Source organism: Neltuma alba, unplaced genomic scaffold (genome assembly GCF_004799145.2).
Source record: "Neltuma alba isolate B1F8T4 unplaced genomic scaffold, ASM479914v2 tig00013319_pilon, whole genome shotgun sequence".
NCBI classification, from domain to species: Eukaryota; Viridiplantae; Streptophyta; class Magnoliopsida; order Fabales; family Fabaceae; genus Neltuma; species Neltuma alba.
The window spans coordinates 16,155-37,998 of NW_021637594.1; the positions used below are offsets into that span (position 1 = coordinate 16,155).

The 21,844-nt window shown below is 37.1% G+C and overlaps 3 protein-coding genes across 6 annotated transcripts; all 3 read left to right on the plus strand.

The window, feature by feature from the left end:
* The first annotated feature begins 5,768 nt into the window (after positions 1-5,768).
* On the plus strand, positions 5,769-6,814 carry LOC114736209 (ATP synthase delta chain, chloroplastic). Its single transcript, XM_028923984.1, has one exon. The coding sequence runs from the start codon at positions 5,846-5,848 to the stop codon at positions 6,515-6,517; it is 672 nt and encodes a 223-aa protein (XP_028779817.1). The 5' UTR covers positions 5,769-5,845; the 3' UTR covers positions 6,518-6,814.
* A 3,496-nt stretch (positions 6,815-10,310) lies between these two features.
* Positions 10,311-18,562, plus strand: LOC114736212 (U-box domain-containing protein 44). Of its 4 annotated transcripts, XM_028923990.1 has the most exons (6): positions 10,311-10,914; positions 11,076-11,166; positions 11,291-12,689; positions 13,494-13,797; positions 15,226-15,713; positions 16,996-17,991. In XM_028923990.1, exons 3-6 carry the CDS (start codon positions 11,454-11,456, stop codon positions 17,989-17,991), a joined length of 3,024 nt encoding a protein of 1,007 aa, XP_028779823.1. In that variant the 5' UTR covers positions 10,311-10,914; positions 11,076-11,166; positions 11,291-11,453. The 4 variants fall into 4 exon arrangements, with proteins under 4 accessions (XP_028779823.1, XP_028779822.1, XP_028779824.1 ...); XM_028923989.1 differs by lacking the exon at positions 11,076-11,166; XM_028923991.1 differs by lacking the exon at positions 11,076-11,166 and having other exon boundaries at positions 10,312-10,505.
* A 1,661-nt stretch (positions 18,563-20,223) lies between these two features.
* LOC114736233 (pentatricopeptide repeat-containing protein At5g08510) lies at positions 20,224-21,573 on the plus strand. Its single transcript, XM_028924024.1, has 3 exons — positions 20,224-21,150; positions 21,313-21,435; positions 21,547-21,573. The coding sequence occupies exons 1-3, from the start codon at positions 20,224-20,226 to the stop codon at positions 21,571-21,573; spliced, it is 1,077 nt and encodes a 358-aa protein (XP_028779857.1).
* Positions 21,574-21,844: the final 271 nt, after the last annotated feature.

The following is a 21,844-nucleotide window of genomic DNA, read 5'->3' on the forward strand; positions in this document are numbered from 1 at the left end:
AGAGTTGATTTGATTAAAACCGCTCTTCCTGCCATGGTGAGATGTTTGCTCTTCCAATTTGTCAACCGCTTCTGTGCATTCTGTATAACTGGGAGGAAGGAGAGTTTAGTAGCTCTTTTATGTAATAAAGGAACACCCAAGTATTTACCGAGGTCTCCTGTGATCCCAATTCCCATTCTCTGGCTCAAATCTCTAGCTCTGTTGAAGTGTACATTTCGGGAGAAAAAGGCCTTGGATTTAGCTAGACTGATTCTATGACCTGACACCTCACAAAAGGCTTTCATGGTATTTCGCATCATATCCACTTGTTCAGTTGAAGCTTCACCAAATAGAAGCAGGTCATCAGCAAAAAAGAGATGTGAAATAGGGGGGGTCTTCCTGTTGAACCTTAGCCCTTTCCAGTTTCCATTTAAGACCTCTTTGTTGATTAAGTGTCCTAATCTTTCCATGCACAGAATGAATAAATAAGGGCTTAGAGGGTCACCTTGCCGGACTCCTCTGGATGGGGAGAAAGTCTCACAAGCCTCTCCATTCCATAGGACTTTCATAGAAGCTGAGGTGGTGCAAGCCATGATTCTATCAATCATTTCTTTCTTTATCCCTGTGGCTGATAGTGTGCTGCTGAGAAAGGACCAATCTAGGCGATCAAACGCCTTTTCCATATCAACCTTCAAGGCCACATATTCATTCTTGCTACTCTTCTTCCTCATAGTATGAATAGCTTCTTGGGCAATGATGATGTTGTCCCCACTTTGTCTTCCAGCAATGAAGCTACATTGTTGTGGTTGGATAAGATAGCACATTATACTCTTGAGTCTGTTAGCTATTATCTTTGTTATCATCTTGAGGCTAACATTGCAAAGAGAGATGGGCCGGAAGTCTTTCATGGTTACCGACTTGTCAATTTTCGGGATCAGAATAATGTGGGAATGATTGATATCCCTAATCTTACCTGGATCTTTCCAAGCTTCATGGATGAACGCACACACCTTGTGGCCTATGACGTTCCATTGTGTCTGAAAGAAATGGGCTTGTAATCCATCCGGTCCTGGGGCTTTGAATGCCCCCATCATGAAAGCAACATTTTTTATCTCAATGTCGGTCACCTCCCTATGTAGGTTAGCGAAATCAGAGGGGGTGATAGGAGGGAATTGGGCAATCCACCTTGAGGAGTCACTTACTGGGCAGTCTTTGGTATATAAGGTTTGAAAAAATTCATGAGCCAGTTTCTTTATGGCCTCGTGATTAGTGATCCAGTCTCCATTCTCATCTTGTATGGCTTCTATACACTTTCTTTTTCTTCTTATAATTGTTGAGGCATGAAAGAATCGTGTATTTTTGTCTCCCCATTGTATCCATTTGCACCTAGATTTCTGGTACCATATGAGTTCTTCTTGGGCTGCTAGTTTAGTGTAGTCCTGCCAGAGCTCTCTCTCCAAACGAAACAGACCATTGGCATTATTATTCTGTCTTGCTCGATCAATGCCTTCGATTCTTTTCAGAATAGCACGCTTCCGTTTAGGAATACTGCCCATGTATTTTTTGTTCCATTTGGTAGCCTCCTCCTTAAATTTAATAGTTCCAGCGCACCACTCCTCATTTTCCCAAGCGTTCTTAACCACTTCAGCGAAACTATCTTCCATTGCCCAAGCTGAGTAGTATTTGAATTGGCTGTTCTTTTTGGTTCTGGTGTCGAAGTTTCCACTAGTAACAACAATAAGTCTGTGGTCAGAATTGTATCTAAGCTTGTGATGAGATTTATGGTTAGGATGGCTCAACTCCCAATCAAAGTTGCAGAATGCCCAATCCAGTCTTTCCTTCACAGCTTGCTTTTCCCAAGTAAATCGTTCACCCACAACCGGAATTTCAATCAGCCCAGCTTTCGAGATACAATCTGAGAATTGTTTCATAGTATTCAAAGGTGGCGGTGCTCCTCCAAGTTTATCAGCCGGGTCCATAAAGGAGTTAAAATCACCAATCACCATCCAATCATTAGGCATATCCTGTGCTAGGTGCCGGATAGCATGCCACAACTCAGTTCTTCTTATAGCTACTGTCTCTCCGTAGACAAAGGTTACAGCAAACTGTTCGACAGAATTGACAGCCGCTACTTGACAGTGGATGAGTTGGGTAGTGGAGGAAATGTAATTAACCTGAGTATTTAGTTCATTCCAAAGGACCCAAATACCCCCTGCAAAACCAGACGCTTCTAATCTTATCCAATTGGTGAACCCCAACTTTCTAATGACACCCTCAGCTCGGTTGCCACTGATCCTAGTCTCTAGCAGACACAGAACATCAATATTGTTTTCTTTGACAATATCTTTAATGATGCGTGGAAAGGTCTTGTTTCCAGCACCTCTACAATTCCAACAGGCGATGATCATTATAACCCAAAAAAGAGTAGAGACAATGAAGACTTACTCTTCGATGGGATCATCGTCATCCCACGTGTTGTTAACTTCCATCTTGTCAATTCCTCTCCTTTCTATTTCTGTGACCCTCTCCGAAGCCAACGATGGGGTAATCTGCAGGGTTTGGACTTGTGCTTCATTATGATTCCCAGCTTGGCCCGAAATAGTTGAAGTTGATGGCGTTGAGGTGTTCACTGGACCCTCTAATAATAAAAGGCCATTGATGGTGTCAGGGGTATTATTCTTGGCTGAGGAAATTGGACTTGAGCCTAATTGCTTTAAGTTGCCTTCCACTATCACATGTTCTCTCCGGCCCACCCTTCCTTTGGGCTGTCCATTTACACTGCTGGATCCATTAGGAAGGCTTCGTTCTTCTCTCTCCTTCTTTTCCACTTGGGTCTTTCCTTTCAAGTTTGCATCAGCTGGCTTTTTGTTTTCTTTTCCCGCCGATTTAAATTGTAGGTTTTTTCCATATCCCTTGCTTTTTACATTTGACTTTCCTTCTCTAGGATTGTGAGCCCCAATTTTTTCTTTGTAGGTTCTTGCCTCCTCTTTCCCTGTACCAGTCTCTTCCGGTCCTAATTCCATGCTAGAGTGATTTTCTTTTGGTATAGCCCCTTCATCTTCTGTCATTTCTGCCAGCACATTGAATCTCGAGTTGTGACCGCCAATTTTATCTCTCTAGACAGCTTTAGGTCCTTTCTTCTGATCACTACCATTCCCAGCAGGGTAACTTCTCCTTGGGTTTCGAGCTCTACTTGGTTTTCCCGCTATCATCCATGTCCCAAACTCTTCTCCGGTGGTGGGTGGTTTCTTCTCCGGTGTCGCTTGTGAGACTACTTTCTGCACAGGCATTTGGTGTCCGGAGCTTGTTGGAGTTGGGTTCGCATAAGTCCACGGGCAGCTCTCACGTCTATGGCCATACCGTCCGCAGGCAAAGCAGATGAGGTTTAGACCCTCATATTTGATATGGTACGCTGCATTTGCTGCCACAATCCTGGGTACAAGTTTTTTCTGTAAATCTAACTCAACACAAACTCTTGCATACCTCCCCCTATCCACTTTCGATGCTTCTACGGAAACTTGAGATACCGATGCAGTGACCATATCCACACGCAAGGTTTTCCCAATTCTATTTCCCAGTCTTGTGATAAACTCTTTGTTATAACATTGAACTGGGATGTTCGGGATGCGAACCCAAGTAGCAATCTTTCCCAACGGGTTGTTGTATGGGTCAAAGTTGGGATTCCAACGCTGCACCAGGATACTATGTTGTTGCACGACCCATGGTCCCTCATATAGTACTTTCTGGTAGATCTGCACCCACCCATCTTTTGGAGGGAATCGGATAATGAAGTAGTTATTGGGGAGATCAGTTATATCAAAATCTGGTGTCCCCCAAATGCGGCTGAGGTGGTCTTTTAGATTGTAAACATTGTATCTTCTACCAAGCACGGTGATTACCAGGGCGGCATTCCATGGTTTGCACCATTCACTGTACTCTTCTGCTGAGATTGGGACAATGGGATATTGCTTCATAAGCTCTTGTACCTCCTCTGATGGTTCGGGGATATCCCACTCTCTGTTTATAATGTCTGATAGTAATTCCTCATCTTCCATGCTTCCCCCACAGTTAGCTATTCCATTGAATCCTAGCAGGGAATCTTTGTATGAGGCTTGCGAATTGCCTGTCTTCCTATTGGTGTCTGGTTCTCCGCAGTCATATTCCATGGATTGGGTTATATCAGCCCCCTCCCCTGTTTCAGCATTTTCTGTCATCTGAGTGTCTGATGGTTGTTGGGTTAAGAGCCCCTGTTTTTTCTTTTTGTTACTACCACATGTGAGAGCATCCGAAGGCCGGTCCGGTGGAGTTTTCCGGTGGAGTTGATCGTCCATGAGAAAGGTGTGCACGACTTTCAAGAGAGAGCAAAAACGCCGTATTCCCTACTATTAGTGGGTGAACCATACTTTGATGGAGAGAGTGAAACACCTTCCCATTTTTATCACTTATAAAATAATAAAAAATTGAGACATATCATTATGATACTTATAAATCATAAATAATAATACAATTCATTTTCTAAACTCTGTACAGCACACAAGTCTTGTACCCCAGTTCTTCACAAATTGAAAATATCATTTTTTCCTAGAGTTGGGTTGGGGAAAAGTTGAATCAATTTTGTGTGTCAGAGTATAAATATTAATTAGATCTTAGATATGGTGAGTTGCATACACACACATTCATGATAGTGGACAACAGAAAGAAGGTACTATAATTTATCATTATCATAAATTTAAATTATAAACTAGATTTTATATTAACAACTGGATATACAATATCTTACTATCTTGGGTTCTTAAAATAAAAACTAGTTAGTTAATTTGAGTATATTAAAAAAATTAGTTAAATTAGTTATCTGTAATAAATAGACGTTGTCTTTACTGAAATACTCTTATTAATCACGTGTATTAGTTAAAAGTAACTATCATTTAATGAAACATTTAATATGTGCAATTACTACAAGAACTATCCTTAAAAAATGAATAAATATAAGAGACAAAATATATTGAAATCTTATATTTAATATTAAAATTAAATATTAAATTAACTCTTATGTGAAGAATAGTACTAATTTATTTCGAAGATTGCATGGTTGTTGTGATTTATAAGCTGCATGTGGTGATTTCATTTTCGGCCAGGTCATCGGGCCATTGACAAGTGGGTTGCAATCGGAAAGCTCACGACTAAAGAAAGAAAATCCAAAACGAAAGTTTTTGGGCTTTTATTTGGGTCACATTTGCAAGCCTGCCTTTGCGGTTTCTTGGACTTTAAAAAGGAAGGGCCGGAACCACACAAAAAAGCCCCTAACCCTAAAAAAAAGGGAAACCCTCTCATTTTGAACATAAAAAAAAGGATTTTTTTAATTTAGGACAGGAGAAAATTAATACGGAAAAAATGGTAAAAGAACATACTCCCTTAATTCTATTTATAAGAATTTAAAATGTCCTGGAGGGTGTTTGGATAATTCCATAATTACTTTTTAGAAGTATTTTTTTTAAATTAAAATAAATTTTTTTACCTATTTATTTCGTATACTGTAAGAGTATTTTTAAAATTATAATTTTATTTTTATCCAAATATTTTTTAGACTTTCAGGTTAGTCTAAAATAATTTAAGATAGTCTCCCAACAAAAAACTTCAACATTTAAGAGTAGTTAACACGTCATAAAAGATGAAACTCCTCCATCTTGAATTTTACATTAAACAGACAATAATTGAACCACAGAGATTTCAAGAAAATGGTTGCTCTCAAGTAAGCCCCACCGCCATTGGACTTCGTGGCCGGAACCTATCCCCTCGAGTCTGAATTTCTTCTTCCATAACAATCCAAACCCCAAAATCGGGTCTCTCTCCACCTCTCTTTTCCTCCATGGATACCTTCTCAAGCTCTGTTTCAACCCTCAAAGTCCCTTCCCTTCCTTCAACTCATCGTGACTTCTATCACTTCAAAACCGCTCCTTGTTCATCACCCAACCTCCCTCCACAACCTCACCCCCATGTCTCCTCCTCTTCTAAACCTAACTTAACCCCAAAAACCAAGCCGTTCTCTCACAAGGGTTTTCCTTCACTGGTCTTTTCTTCCTCTTCCAATACCACATCTTCCAAAAATCCAATCTTTTATCGCAATCCTGCTACTGGGTATGCTGCAGCAGTCATAGACGTAGCTCAAAGCAGCGATTCTCTTCACCTGGTTCAAAGGGATGTTCAGAGGCTTCTGGGGTTTCTGAAAAATGTGAACTTTAAAGAATCAGCCATGGTGAGGACAGTGTTAGAACAGGGGAGGTTCCATAGGCATCTGGTGGTGTTGGTGAAGATGCTGCTAAAGAAGAACAAGGTTGGCATTGTGAAGCAAGTGTTGGAAGAATTCGAGAGGATTTATGATGAGCTTTGTGGAACGCAGGTTGTCTTGGTTTCTTCAGCAACTAAGATAGAGGAGGATCAACTGTTTGGGATTGCTGAGAATGTGCAGAAAATGAGTGGGGCTTTGAAGGTTAAGGTGAGGAACTTGGTTCATGAGAATTTGCCCTCGTTTGCTGTGTGAAAAAAAAAAAAAAACTAGGAAAAATGTTGTAATTTACAAAACTCTTCCCTGCTTGATATTTGTTCCTTTCGATATCCAGATTATATAGTGCCTGTGGCTTATCACTTCAACTAGTGATACTGAATTATTGATATGACAAATAGGTGCCTTTGAACCAAAAAGATAATAATAAATGGAGATGATATGGTTTGTTTTTTGTGTATGTAAACTAATATCTACAAGGGATATAATCAGCATTCGATTAATACTGTCCTGTGCTTTTGCTAAATGCTGCAATAGCAGGTACGCTTTGTTCAATATTGATGTCCATCTTATTATTCCAAGGCATAGCTCGTTTCTCTGTATAGATCAACAGGCTTAACTTAGACCTGCTTCTGTCATTCTGTGCTGGAGCAAATTCTAGATTGTAGATTAAGTTGGGAGTGAGACCAAGTAAATGCATGGGCGGATTAAACATGGCAAATGTTTGCTTTGGATATGTTTATTTAAGTGCTTTTAAGTGTGTAACACACGTATTTGCTTTGTATTTTATAAATTAAAATTTAAAAGTTGTTTATGAATCATTTGAAACAAGTCTTAATATATAAATTGTGCTGCATTTTGAATGCATAGACTGCATAAAGCCGAAAACTGACATTAGAACTGCTCAAAAGTCAAAAGTATCCCATAACTGCTAAGAACCATTTCAGTTCTAGACAGATATGTTTGGCGAAGAGGGGGACATGAACTATTTCTTACTAAAGAAAGCCTCGCGGATTCGCACGAAGGAAAAAGCGACTGGGTTTACAACGTGTTAGATTTTACACACTTGATATTGATATTGGCCATGTTAATGATTAATTATTTCCTTAAACAAATTAGGGAATATTGCTAAAAAAAAAAAAGACCCGACGGCGATGATATTCAATACAAAGGATCAGTAATTCTTTAAGGTAAAATTAACAACAACAAAAAAATTAACAACAAAAAAAAAAAGACTGGTGAATTTTAAAATTTCAAATCAGAAATTACTACAAAAATGTGTTGTTATTTGCTTTTTGAATGTAATCATTTTCTCTACAAATATAGTAAGTAATACTGATTTGAAATTTTGAAATTTAACAATAATTTTTTTGGAGATTTTCACATTCTTTAAAGACTATCCAAAAACATGAAAGAAAAAGTGTTAAAAAAAAAAATGCAAACCGAAATGCAAGCTCAATTTTCAACCGAGTTAGAAATTCACTTAAAGATATATTTTTGAAATATACTTTTAAATCAAGGTAGGTTCTCAATATTCTCATGCATGAACCTAAAAGAGAAGGGTCTTGTCTAGGCTAACAAGCTAAATTCAAGGTTTAGATCGGTAATACAAATGGAACACGTTCAGCCAAAGATTGACATGCACTTTCCAAATTCGTCATAAGAATGAGTCTGAGTCGAGGACCATGAAAGCAGATTCGTGTGCTGTATATGACACAGTACTCTTTCGATCCTAGGTGCAGGAGTTAGTAAAAAGTTCGGTTTAGTTTTAAATATAAGATCTTAATTTATTTTATCTTTTATATTATTACCTTTGGTTCTAAATATAAGATTATAATTGTACTGAGTTTTTTTTTTTTTCAAACTAATTGATCTACCTTTATTGTCGTCTTACCGATTTAGCGTTGTTTATAATTAGAGCCGGTCACGTAGCTGGGTAGGTGGATGCGCTTTGTTCGGCATGAAATCTTGAAAACTAAACGGACCGAATTGAAATATGTTGATGTTTTTGCTGAGTGAGTTGAATCGAAGCAGGCCAATTCAATTCATAGTTCTTTTTGATCATAATAGTTTTTCTTTTCATTTTTTAACACGTGTGTTGATTGGTCAAATTGCAAATCCATCACATATCCCTCTGTGGAATTAGAAATTTAGGTCTTTATCTCTCCAGCGTAATTTGACTTACAATTTCACTTTGATTTTCTTATCTCACTTGTCAGCTTTCAATTTATATTTTATTTTGTCGATGTGTTATAATCCAATTGACACCAAACATGTCATTATTATAACCAAAAAAAATATTTTATTCTCAACATTCTTATAGACATCTCAAGGAGTCAAGGAGACAAGGAGACAAGAGACGGAACTATCAAAACGAAGCAAATTCCAAGTATAATTAGTGGTGCTCCTTCTTTATAATACCCTTTCTAAAGTACTCCTCTCATTCTTAATATAAGACCCATTTCACTAATTTGATTATACTCCCTCCGTTCCTTATTATAAGAGACATTTGATACTTATAGCATGTTCCTATATATAAGAGACACTTACAAGTTGTCTCTACTTTTTTTGTGTTGATTTACTATTTTACCCATATTTATTATCTCCAACTCACACTCTCTCTTCCTCCCACTTCTCTTTCTTTTAATAATTTAATTGTTCTCTCTCATGCTCTCTCTCCTTATTAATGAGGGCATTTTTGGAAAAAAATTATATTTTTTGCACATTAATTGTTCTTAACTAATTTTAACTGTTTTTTTGATTAACGTACTTCGGTTATTTGTCTCTTATAATAAGGAACGGAGGGAGTATTTAGGAAGTTAGGTTAATACCCATCTTCCTCTTCTATTTGATTATGATTGAGGGAATATCTATAGGGGTAATTTAGAAAAAATTGATAAATATGAGAAATGAGTTTTATATTTAAGACAAAAACTAACTCAATAATTAAGTCCTATATAAAGGACTGGAGGAGTATATCTTCTAAGTTAAGCGTATTTTATTTACCTTGTTTGGAAATTGATATAATTTTTATGAGAGTTTTGCATTAAATTTAAAATTATAATAATCAAAATATATTAGATGAACTATACGCAAGTTTTCACAAATGTCAAATATTTTTTTAAATAAATTAATCCACATAAATGAAATGGCTTGTAATTTGGTTGGCAGCTCGTGCTAATGTGACCAAGGGAGCATTCAGTAATTAGGGCCCGGCGCCCTCTTTTACAGGCCTTCATGTGCTTCATTTATATTTTCCATATTTTCAAACTAAGAAAAAAATTCCAAAATATATTTTTAAAAAAAAACTCTATATGCAGCATAATATCTTTTTGTTTTGGTTGAACTCAGATTTTTCAATGAATTTTAGTCTTAACCCTGTTGTAAATTGATATTTTGATTACGTCTCAGCTTGAGGCCATATGGAAATGCCACTTTTGGACTCATACCGTGCCCTTCTGAGCTCAATTCATCACGGTGGCTTACAGGCAGATTTTATTCAAACCTTTTTACACATTAAACAAGTTCAACGCAGGCAAAAGGACAAATTGTTTTATTCAACACTACTTGTCTTGAATGATACTTTTTTTTAGCAATAATTATTATTTTAAAATTAAACTTTATTTAATATTTAAATTTTTAATATTAATATTTCTGTTAACGGTATTATAATTGTAAGATGAAAACACACCTTAATGGAAGGATTGAAAACACACAGAACAAAAATAAAAGGGTCACTTTTTAGTTTTTATTTTTTTGGCCAAATCAAATATACTAATTAAGCAAGTCTCAATGTCGATTATGGGAGTGATTTCTTGACGATGATTTAGGAGGACACAAAAATGGAGCGGTGATTTAGTATCAGAAAAAAAAAAAAAAAACAGCAGTGGTGAAATAATCTCACAGACAACACAGCGTCAAAGCAGAAGGGCCTGGTCAAACTCAAAGGCGGACAGGCAAACAAGGAAGGACTACCAAAGAAAAATCTTGAAGTGAGGCCTGTAGACTTGGACAAGCAAGAAAGAGTCTTCTCTTAACAGGTACAGATGGAAGGCGAAAACCATTAATACAACCATGTCCAATTGGAATCTCTGTTTGATTTTTCTCTTCAAAATTATGCGTTTCTAAGGCCCTCTTTCTCTCCCCCACTTTCTGGGGTCATTTTCTGAGCTGCGATCTCTGTTTTCTCGGGAACTTATCGTTGCCGAGATGGGCCGTGATTTTCCATGGCTCTGGTCTTCCTCAGGTGTCTCTCCCTTCCCTCCCTCTGTCTTTCTGAAGATGTGTTGACTTTTAGTCTTCATTTTTTCTGGTTAGCCTCAGAATATCTCAATGGGGTCTCTCGAATAGCTGCCATGACATTCGTAATCTAGAAGCTTTGCTGATCTCATTTCCTCTAATGAGCTTGAATTTTGGTGTAATATTTAGTAAAGTTTTTCGAATGATGTTGTTACGTAGCTAAAGGGGAGGGATTCAGTGTTAGTTTTTTCTAAAATGACTTTGTCGGTATTGCTTGGGAGCTGGGAAAGTAATGATGATAAGTGAATTGTGAGGGCCAGAGAAGGAAAAAGGGGCCACTTAGTCAAGTCAACCGATAAGTTCGCCTTTGCTGAATTGAGTTCTTCAGACTTCAAAAGAACTTCAACACTTTCCAGGTATCGGAAAATTTTGTTGAATAGACAAGAAACCTTATTTGTTGTTATACAAGTTGTTGAAAAAATTCTTCAAGTTTGCGAATTTAGGTTCTTGATTAATTTTTTGGAAACGATCTTCATATTCCTCTACTTTCTTTTGACGAAGCTGCACATGAGCGCAGGTTCAGAACCCATTAATTTTACTGATACAGCATTCTGAATGAGAATTCTTTTTCGGCAGCTCAAGATTTTCAACATTTCGTTAAGAATCTAGTATGATTTCTTTGCTTACAATATCATCAGCTTTCAAATGGGCACTTGAATCCCGATATACCATTCTAAATTTAGGAAAACACTGGGAAATTATTCTGATGAACTCTTTTAATTATGGAATCAGGTGCTTGGGCATTTGAAATTGAATTAAAATAGCTATCAAAGCACTCCTCAATCAGGATTCTGGGGAAATTTCTGCAACCTTTCTGTCAACATTAGTCAGTGTCGTTGTCAGCGTTTCGTTGGACAATGACGATTTTAGCTTCATAGCCTAACCGTGTCTCAAGATGATGGTACTGGATGCAGTCTCTTCTGCCACGTCTGGTCCTACTACTGAAGTTATTTCTCAGCTTTTAGATTCCATTTTTGAACTTGTAGCCGCTGCTAGGGATGTCCTTGTGAAGAAGGAGGGTTTTAATGAACTTGCAGCTTACTTGGAAAGAATTGTACCCATCCTAAAAGAACTGAGGAATAAAAAAGTCAGTGATATTGAGACATTTAACCGCACCATTGACATTTTGAATCGTGAAATTAAAGAGGCAACTAAACTGACACAAGAATGCAGCAAGAGGAACAAGGTCTATCTCTTATTGAACTGCAGGTCTATCACAAAGCGTTTAAAGAATGGTGCAACTGAAATCAGCCGTGCTCTTGGACTTATTCCTCTTGCTACTCAAGATCTTTCTTCTGGAATAATTGAAGAAATTAAAATACTCTGTGACAATATGCAGAAAGCTGAGTTTAAGGCAGCCATAGCAGAAGAGCAGATTTTGGACAAAATCGAGTCAGGGATACATGAAAAGAATGTTGACCGCTCTTATGCCAATAATTTGTTGATTCTCATTGCACAAGCTGTCGGCATAACAAATGAGAAGTCAACAATGAAGAAGGAACTGGAAGAATTCAAGAGTGAGGTTGAAAATGCCCGTCTAAGGAAGGACCTAGCCGAAGCAATACAAATGGATCAGATCATCGCTTTGCTTGAAAGGGCTGATGCAGCCTCATCACCAAGGGAAAAGGAACTGAAATACTTTGCAAAACGCAAATCTCTTGGAAATCAACCCTTAGATCCTCTTCAATCATTTTATTGCCCCATAACTCGAGATGTTATGGTGGATCCCGTTGAAACTTCTTCAGGGCAGACATTTGAGAGAAGTGCCATAGAAAAGTGGTTTGCAGAAGGAAATAATATGTGTCCTCTGACGATGACTCCTTTAGACACATCAGTTTTGCGACCTAATAAAACCTTGAAACAATCAATAGAAGAATGGAAGGATCGAAATACTATGATCAGGATTGCCTCAATGAAAGAAAAAATCCAGGCAGGAGAGGATGAAGAAGTGTTGCATTGTCTGGAAACTCTGAAGGGATTGTGTGAAGAAAAAGATCAGCACAGAGAATGGATGATAATGGAGAATTACATACCAGTTCTTATCCAGGTTCTTGGCTCCAGAAACCGTGACGTAAGGAATGAAGCTCTTCTCATCCTTTTCATGTTGGCTAAGGATAACGATGATGCCAAGGTACGTCTATAGATAATCACTTTTGCTGAGTTTATTTATTTTTAATTCTTTTTTTTTTTCTATTTTAAAATGGTACGCAATGGATAATTCCTACAATCGGAGGATGTATTGATGAATTGTAGCTACAGCTTCTAAGCTTTTTATGGTCAGATAAATGAACGTATGCACAATTTTTCTGTAGTAATTCAAGCATCAAGATTAAACCTATAACTAATTTTTCTTTTAGGCAAGAAATTCAGAGAACCTGTAAAAGAAATTCATAATTGATACTGTCCATTCTGTCTTATGTTCATGGACAGATTCATCATGCAACAATGACCTATAAGACAGTGCAGGTAGATATTCAATATGTAACACGGATTACTCACCACAGTTCCCCCCTAACTCGTTATTTTTACTGAAATCTCCATTCGCATATTCATATGTTTGCTTTGGGATGACCTACTGAAATAAGTGGTTCACACCAATGCTCTAAGCAATTAACCATGTACATTAGAATAGTTAGGGTCCTTCCCTTCCATGTCAGTGGTTAACAAGACTAACTATTGAGCTTAAGCATTTCAGACATGAACTATTAACTTTGATTTAAATTTGGTCATGTCATACTCCTTTGACATTTCTGAAGTCATTTCCCGCCCTTAATTTCTTCTCACTGTGTTTTACCATACACATGAGCTTTACAGTTATGTCTACTTTCTAAATCCCTTATTTTGTTACTATATAATGATTTTTTTAAAAAAATTGGCTGCACAAATTATGCTATGTTCATGGATATTTAATTTCTCCACACCTATTAATTTGCAGGAAAGACTTGCAAATGTTGATAATGCAATTGAATCAATTGTCCGTACTCTTGGACGTCGTGTGACGGAAAGGAAATTGGCAGCAGCTTTATTGTTGGAGTTATCTAAGTATGATAGATTACGAGAATACATTGGAAAGGTTCAAGGTTGCATACTACTATTAGTGACTATATCTAGCAGTGATGATAACCAAGCTGCCAGGGATGCTGCAGAACTACTGGAGAATCTTTCATACTCTGATCAGAATGTTTTGCAGATGGCAAAGGCAAACTATTTCAAGCATCTGTTGCAGCGCCTTTCCTCAGGTTTATTCCTCAACCTACATAATTTTATTCCAATATTAATGATAATGATTCCTTTAAGTTCTTGTTCATCTTATTTTTCTATTGAAAGGTATGTATGCGGTATATAACTACCCTAGGCTAGAGAGAATATCTATATGTTGAATAGCAAATCTTCCCAGATAGCAACCCCAAAAAAAAAAAAAAAAAAGCAAAAAAAACCACGATCCTCCTAAACATGTGCAACTAATAGTGGAATAAACCCTCTAGTTATGATTTTGCTATTGTCCTGAACATTGTATGAAATCATCAACTTTGGTAAGGGATTTGAGAGAACAATTTGGGAGGAATGTTGGTTAGGCGCCTGAAGTTTAATTTAATAATAGTTGCATCTCAAAAAATTTTGCTGAAAGATGAGTTGCAAATTTGGGATTTTCAGTCACAAATCATTAGAGAGGCCTATGAGACTCAAATGTCTGATTACCTGAAATTCCCTTATTTGCAATTGTCTGAATTGACATTTGCAACATTTCTTTGGGCAACATTTTCTGGGATCTAACTCTTATTAAATTGATCTTTTGGGACGTAAGTGTTATTCCACCAATAATTTTTCTTATGTCTTGAATTCAATTTGTGCATGACACTGCATTTGCACCTATGCTTTGTGGCACCTAGCTACCGTTGATATGTTGCTGTGAAGCTTGGCTTATAGGGAAATGGGGAATGAAACCAAAGCATGACTAAATGGCTGAAAAAGGCTCTGGTATATGTGAAAATATTATCATGTTTAGCAGGCAGGCCATTTTGCTTTTTTCTATGGATGAATGTAATATCATTTACTAATGGCGTTCAAACAAATGAAAAGGAACTCGGTTCCCTTTAAGTAAGGTTAAGCATTTGAACAATTGAACATGGTGAATGAAATAAATTGTGGTGGGAGAACTGTCCCTGATTGGATTTGACAATGCTCAAATTTGGCTTGATGGTACTAAATCTTAGATAATTGTATTAAAAAAATATCATTTATTTATTTGAAAGTAATAAGTGATTTCTTATCAATTTTATGGTCTCATATTTAAAGCTAAATAAGTGGTATTTATGTCCTTGATGCAAAATGGTGAAATTTATTGACAGAATTTTGAATAGAAACATACTGAATCTGAATTACTTTCTGCGAACTATTGAAACTCTGTAAAACATTTGTCTTTAAGTTGAATTTCTCAATCAAGAAATTTCATATTTAAAGATTTTGAAATATTGATTTTTTTTTAACAGTTAGATAGTGTAGGTGACAAAGTGGCTAAATCTGAGTTACCCGCCATACCTTACAGAATTAGAACGTCTGCTTCTAATTGTATAGTCTATGAAGTGCCTTAATCTTGTCAAACAAAACGAATAGAAGAGGACGGCGCTGATGGCAGCCCTTTACTATTTATTTCTTTCTTTATGCAGGACCAGATGATGTAAAATTGCTGATGGCCACTACTTTAGCAGAAATGGAGTTAACCGACCACAATAAAGAGTCTTTATTCGCAGATGGTGTTCTGGATCCTCTTCTTCACTTGGTCTCATACGGTGATCCTCAGGTGAAAACCATGGCCATTAGAGCTCTTCGGAACCTATCCAGTTTAAAGAAAAACGGACTGGAAATGATTCAAAAAGGAGCAGCGCGCCCATTATTTAGGCTTCTTTTCCAGCGAAGCTTACCACCCTCAGTTTTGTGGGAACATGTAGCTGCCATAATCATGCAACTTGCTGAATCAACCATTGCGCAGGATACCCAGACACCAGTTTTATTATTTGAATCTGATGACGATGTTTATAACCTCTTTGCCTTAATTAGATTCTCAGGGCCTGAGGTGAAGCGAAGCATTATCCAGACCTTTTATGCCTTGTGTCAAACCACATCAGCTTCATACATAAAGACCAAGCTAATAGAGGTATGCATCTTACTGAATGTAAACATACCAACTCCTACAGCTACAAATGTTTTTCTAGTCTTTTAAATAGGTGGAGTGGTCATCAGAGTCAAAGGATGGCGTGTAACATTAATAGGAATCATCACTGACCTTGTACAAGGACCATGTTAATGATATAAAGCTAAATATGAAAATAACGGCAAGCTTCTTGCATTTGGCTAAGCATAAATATTCATTTAATTATAACTTTGGACCAAGTTTTTCTGTCATCAGCCAACTTCTTCTTCATGTAGAAGCAAAAATAATGATAATGTGGGTTTCATGGACACCAGTCATATTGATATGACTTTCTATCACATGCGAACAACCCTTGTTAGATTCTAGTCATATGTATTATATGCTTTGACAATAAAAATCCACAGGGTAATGGCATTTAAGGTTGCGGTTTGATTTTTTAAGCACGATATCAAGATTAGTGTGCCAAAAAAAAAAAAAACTACTTGACTCAAATGCGGGAGAACACAAAGTTATGATTCGTGATTTTTTCATCTCTTGAATTTGTATTCTTTGATATTCCTTGACTCATCGCCATTGGTGCTAATTGTTGGTATAAAAGCGCGAATGGGAAACCTGCCTTGTGACCTGTGTAATATAAACAGCAAATGAACTACGAATACTCAGGGCAAAATTAGTTAAAGCAAATACCATTTAACCTGTTTTTATCTCCGCTTTTAATTTCCATGTTTCAATCATTTTTCTCATGAACTTTGCTGATAAGTCTTCTATAGGCTTGAGCATACAAAGGATCAGGTTATTACAGGTCTCTCTGTGCTAAAAAAGTCTCTAATGACTTGCCAGGGAAAAAAAAAAAGTAGTCTCTAATGAAAGTTTCTTGAGTTATTAGCTGCAACCTTCCATTGTTTACTTCCTGAGATGTTCAAGGGATTGAACTATGAGATTTACTATTTATATGATGCTCGCGCATTTCTGGATGCCTAGATGATTGAAAACAATGTAAGAGCTACCATTTGTTTCTGTATATCAATGTTCATGCCATTGATGTCATACTAATGTTTGATTCTGTGAGTTTGAAAATACAATATACTTATTCTTACCCGTCAAACAGCTCATAACTAGGCCTTATACCATCAACTGTTGAGGATTACAGTCTTCAAAGCTTCCTCTAAGAAAAATTTCACTCACTTAAGCCTCCAAATTTACCTGAAGTAATTAATCTGTTCTGATCAGTTTTTGCTGTATTGCTATATATTGTTGTTAAATTAATTTTCGTATTTATCTGCAGTGCTCTGCTGTTCAAGAACTGGTTCGATTTTGTGAGAACGAAAACCTTGATCTACGAGCAAGTGCTGTAAAACTGCTGTCATGCTTGGTTGCAAGTTGTGATGAGGCAAGCATTCTGGAGAATGTAAACCAGAAGAGTTGTGAGAATTTAGTACGGATCCTTAGATCTTCTTCGGATGAAAAAGAACTTGCTTCTGCTATGGGCATAATATGCCATCTTCCTGATATTCCCCATATCTCTCAGTGGTTTCTGGATGATGGTGTACTGCCCATCATTTATAAGTATATCCAAGAAGGGAAAGACAAAGATCTCCAAAAGAATAACTTGGTAGAAAATGCAGTGGGCGCCCTATGTCGTTTCACAGTCCCAGCAAACTTGGAGTGGCAAAAAAGTGCAGCAGAAACTGGTATTATAACTATTTTAGTACAGTTGCTTGAATGTGGAACCACATTGGCAAAACAACGTTCAGCATTGTGTCTTAGTCAATTTTCAAAGAGTTCAGTTGGGCTGAGCAAGCCAATTTCTAAGCACAAGGGTCTCTGGTGCTTCTCCCCTCCTGCAGGAATGAGCTGCCCGGTTCATGGAGGAATCTGTTCTGTCAAGTCATCATTTTGCCTTGTAGAGGCTGATGCAGTGGCACCTCTAACAAGGACTCTCTGGGATTCTGATCCCGGAGCATGTGAGGCTTCTTTGGATGCACTCCTGACTTTGATTGAAGGTGAGAGACTGCAGAATGGTAGTAAAGTGCTTGATACAGCAAACGCCATACCAGCAATGATAAGATTTCTCAGTTCCCCATCCCCTGGACTGCAGGAAAAATCTCTTGATGCTTTGGAGAGGATTTTTAGGTTAATCGAGTACAAACAAAAGTATGGACCCTCAGCTCAAATGCCCCTAGTTGACTTGACTCAGCGTGGTAATAGTAGCATGAGATCGAAGGCGGCTAGGATATTGGCACATCTAAATGTGCTTCATGATCAGTCTTCTTACTTCTGAAGAGAAGTGCTGATTCAAATTCATGTACGGGGGAGCTAACAGTGATCATAAAAAACCTCCATTCCATGAGATGAGTGGTTGCAAAACTAAATGCTTCAGCAGAAAATTGCCTAGTGTTTGGCTGAGAACATTGCCCATTTCATCACTTGGTTTCACCTGAAAAGACAATCGAGTTTCGTGATGTTCTTGAATCTGGTGGCCAGGTTTCCAAAGCCAGAAACTCTGTATATGCGATGAGGCTGTACCTGACAATGAATTCATAGATCTTGTACCAAACATGGCTGACCATCAATTTGGGCAGTTTGAGGTATGGAAAAGCAGAATCATTGGGCATGAAGGGATTTATTGAGTTGCATTGCCTTGTTAGTTGGCTGTAAGAAGGAAAAAAATTCCTTATTTCTGGTATAGTTGTATTCTTTTTAATATTAAGACGCCTTGTGATTCTTCTCCTATAGTAAGAGGCACAAGATGTGAAAATCAGCACAAGATTCATCTTCCCTTGTGGTGCTTACCATGACTTATCAATGTTAGCTATTTGTGAATATGAGGAAGAATTTGTTGCAGCGTCTCATTGCTCTTTTGGGCTTTTGTTTTGATTTTTCTGGGACCTTGATTGGCGGCATGTTTGACTGTATTGAAGAAAGTGGAGTTCCTTTCAATGCTCAAAAAATGAGAATAGCATGGTTCCTTGTTTCATGGGGACTTTCACGAGTCACAGTCTTGTTGCAAACTTCACCTGGTTTTCGTGCAAAGTCAGAATTTAGGAAAATACCACAAACTTATTTTACATGTTTTAGAAAGATTATGTTATATTTCCAGTAGTTTTCTGCATGTGATAGGATTTTATTAATCAATAATTTTTAAGGATTTTGGCACTTAAATTTAGGGAGATTCTAGACGTTTTCTACCTAAATAATTGTTGTAATGAAGAGAACAAACAGTATGCGATAGTACACCTCAAACAAAAATTTAAGTATAATAATTTGATTAATTTCTTGAAGGAGGAAGGGGCCTTTAGTCATTACAACTGACATGCTAAAAATTATGGAAGTTAAAGAATTACTTCATAGAAAATTGAATCAAAATTTAAGTTCTACAAGACATTAGAGGTGTTAAATTGTGTTTTGTCCTTATCCCAATCATTTCGAAGTTTTTGGGACGGGACAAAATTTTTTCAGGACGAAATGTGGGATGGAGATGTCCCATCCAGTTCCGGTCCTATCACAATATATTAATTTTATTTTTAATTATTGTATATTTATTTTATTTATCACTGTAATAGTATTTTAATAATGATATTTATCAATTATTTTTTTTATTTGTTTATAAGTTGTTTAGTATGGGTTACATGATATTCTTTGTATTGAATATTTTAGGTTTGTTTATTTTTTATCTCTTAAGATTACAGAAGACATTTTTTTTTGTCATTATTTCCTCATTTTATCTATTTTTTTTTACATAGTTTTTATTATAAGTTATTATACTTTCTGTATAATTAGTTTTCAAATTAAAAAAAAAAGAGATGGAATGTGCGTGTCCCATCCCAATGTTATTGGTCATATATCTTCATTAGTCTCTCAAAAAAAGTCACATTTTGAAAATAATACAGACAAATAGTGTGAAGCTATATAATTTACGCACTATTATTAAATAAAATATGCATGATAAAATTAAATAACTACATATCGCTTCTATTGAAAAAAAACTGCTCACAAAGATCAAATTTTTACGAAGCAGATTTTTCCCAACAAGATATGTATTAGAAATGTTCTCTCTTTCCCCTTTTCCATACTACTTAGATGTCTTTTGTTAAGTGTGGGGAATCTCAGAGCGTGATACTCAATACTACACATGTTGGGTGGTAATTTCTGCATTATAAATATGTTAGCCATCCTATAAGCTAACATATGAGAGAAATACATATTTATTCAGTAATTTGGAGATTCTCCTTCTGGCTACTAAATTCAGTTAAGTGAGATCCTTGCTCAAGTAAATTTTAGTGGATTTTATCCTGGCTATTAGTGAGTTGAGAGTGAGATTCTTGCCTCAACTCTCTACTAGATTATATTTCAGCTTTTTATTCACTTAATTATCTAGCCATTCGGGTTCCACCAGCATCGTAGTTTGTTTTTCCAAAAACGAAAATCAGCGCATCATTTAGTGGAAACTCCGTTAACGGTTAACATAACATGCATAAAGTTTCAAACTTTTGGCCAAACCCAAAAAGCTCTTATGAACCATCTGAAGCAAATCCATGCCTATACTCTCAGAAATGGCGTAGACCATGCCAAAATTCTCATCGGGAAGGCACTTGAAATCCCAAACCTCCAATATGCACATTTGCTCTTTACCCATACACCCACAAAGCGAACCGTGTTTATCTACAACAAGCTCATCCAAGCCTTCTCTCTCCATGGGCAACAACATCAAAGCTTATCGCTCTACTCTCAAATGCTTCTTCAGGGATGCCCTCCAAATGAATACACTTTCAACTTCCTCTTTTCAGCATGCACTTGTTTGTCTTCTTCCCTTGGACAAGCCCTCCATACCCATTTCATCAAATCGGGTTTTGAGCTCGACGTGTTTGCCTCCACAGCTTTGCTTGATATGTATGCTAAAATGGGTATATTGGAGTTTGCACGCAAGGTGTTTGATAAAATGCTTGTTCGAGAGGTACCCACTTGGAATGCTATGATTGCAGGCTATGCAAGGTTTGGGAATATAGTGGGTGCAGAGGAATTGTTTGTGTTGATGCCTTCTAGGAATGTGGTTTCATGGACGGCCATGATATCCGGTTACTCTCAGAACAAACAATATGAGAAGGCCTTGGAGTTGTTTTTGAAGATGGAAAATGAGAAGGATTTAAAGCCCAATGAAGTAACCTTAGCAAGCATTTTACCAGCCTGTGCAAATCTTGGGGCACTAGAGATTGGTCGGAGGATTGAAGCATATGCCAGAAAAAATGGATTCTTTAAGAATGTATATGTGAGCAATGCTATATTGGAGATGTATGCCAGGTGTGGTAAGATTGATATCGCTTGGCGGTTGTTTGATGAGATTGGAAGTTACAGAAATTTATGCTCTTGGAATTCAATGATCATGGGTTTGGCTGTTCATGGACAATATGCTATGGCTCTTGTGCTTTATGATCAAATGCTAGTGAGTAGTTATTTTATTAAGCTCTTATTTTACTTCATGGCCAGCATCGTTATGACTTTTACCGTAATTTTGAAGCTTCTAGTTTCTAATTGATGAGAAGTTCCTCGGAAGATCAAACCACTTGTTAAAGATTTAAATATGGTTGCCGTGCACAATTTTCAGTATGGCTTGCCTTTCACATGTCTCTTTATAGTTGTTTTGGTCTACCCAGCTTTTGTAATGATGGAGTTCGCTCAATACTCTCTTATATTTGGATCCTCTAGAGTTCTGAGAGAAATTTATAGGGTAAACTTCAAAGAGAGATGTACTCAATTGTCTGAAGACTCACATTCAAGTGGTCTGCTGATTATTTGATGAGTCTTGCATGTAGTGTCTTTTTCTTTTTGAACTTTGTAGGACCTAAATCACAACTCCCCTAACTGATGCAAACATTGATATGTTTCTATTTTACTGAAAATGCCAGAAAGAAGGAACCTCACCTGATGATGTAACATTTGTGGGACTCCTCATGGCATGCATCCACGGCGGCCTGATCGAAAAGGGCAGACAAATCTTTCATGCGATGACAAACGATTTCCACATTACACCGAAACTAGAACACTATGGTTGCATGGTTGATCTCATAGGCCGTGCTGGGAAATTGAGAGAAGCTCATGAAACCATACTAAGTATGCCAATGAAACCAGACTCAGTT

Coding starts and splice junctions, on each gene's coding strand:
- LOC114736212 (XM_028923990.1), top strand. CDS start 11,454: ATGATGGTACTGGATGCAGTCTCTTCTGCCACGTCTGGTCCTACTACT. Junction 13,798..15,225: donor GTTGCAGCGCCTTTCCTCAG/GTTTATTCCTCA, acceptor TTCTTTATGCAG/GACCAGATGATGTAAAATTG. Junction 15,714..16,995: donor TAAAGACCAAGCTAATAGAG/GTATGCATCTTA, acceptor ATTTATCTGCAG/TGCTCTGCTGTTCAAGAACT.
- LOC114736209 (XM_028923984.1), top strand. CDS start 5,846: ATGGATACCTTCTCAAGCTCTGTTTCAACCCTCAAAGTCCCTTCCCTT.
- LOC114736233 (XM_028924024.1), top strand. CDS start 20,224: ATGAACCATCTGAAGCAAATCCATGCCTATACTCTCAGAAATGGCGTA. Junction 21,151..21,312: donor TGCTTTATGATCAAATGCTA/GTGAGTAGTTAT, acceptor CACAATTTTCAG/TATGGCTTGCCTTTCACATG. Junction 21,436..21,546: donor TTCTGAGAGAAATTTATAGG/GTAAACTTCAAA, acceptor TGAACTTTGTAG/GACCTAAATCACAACTCCCC.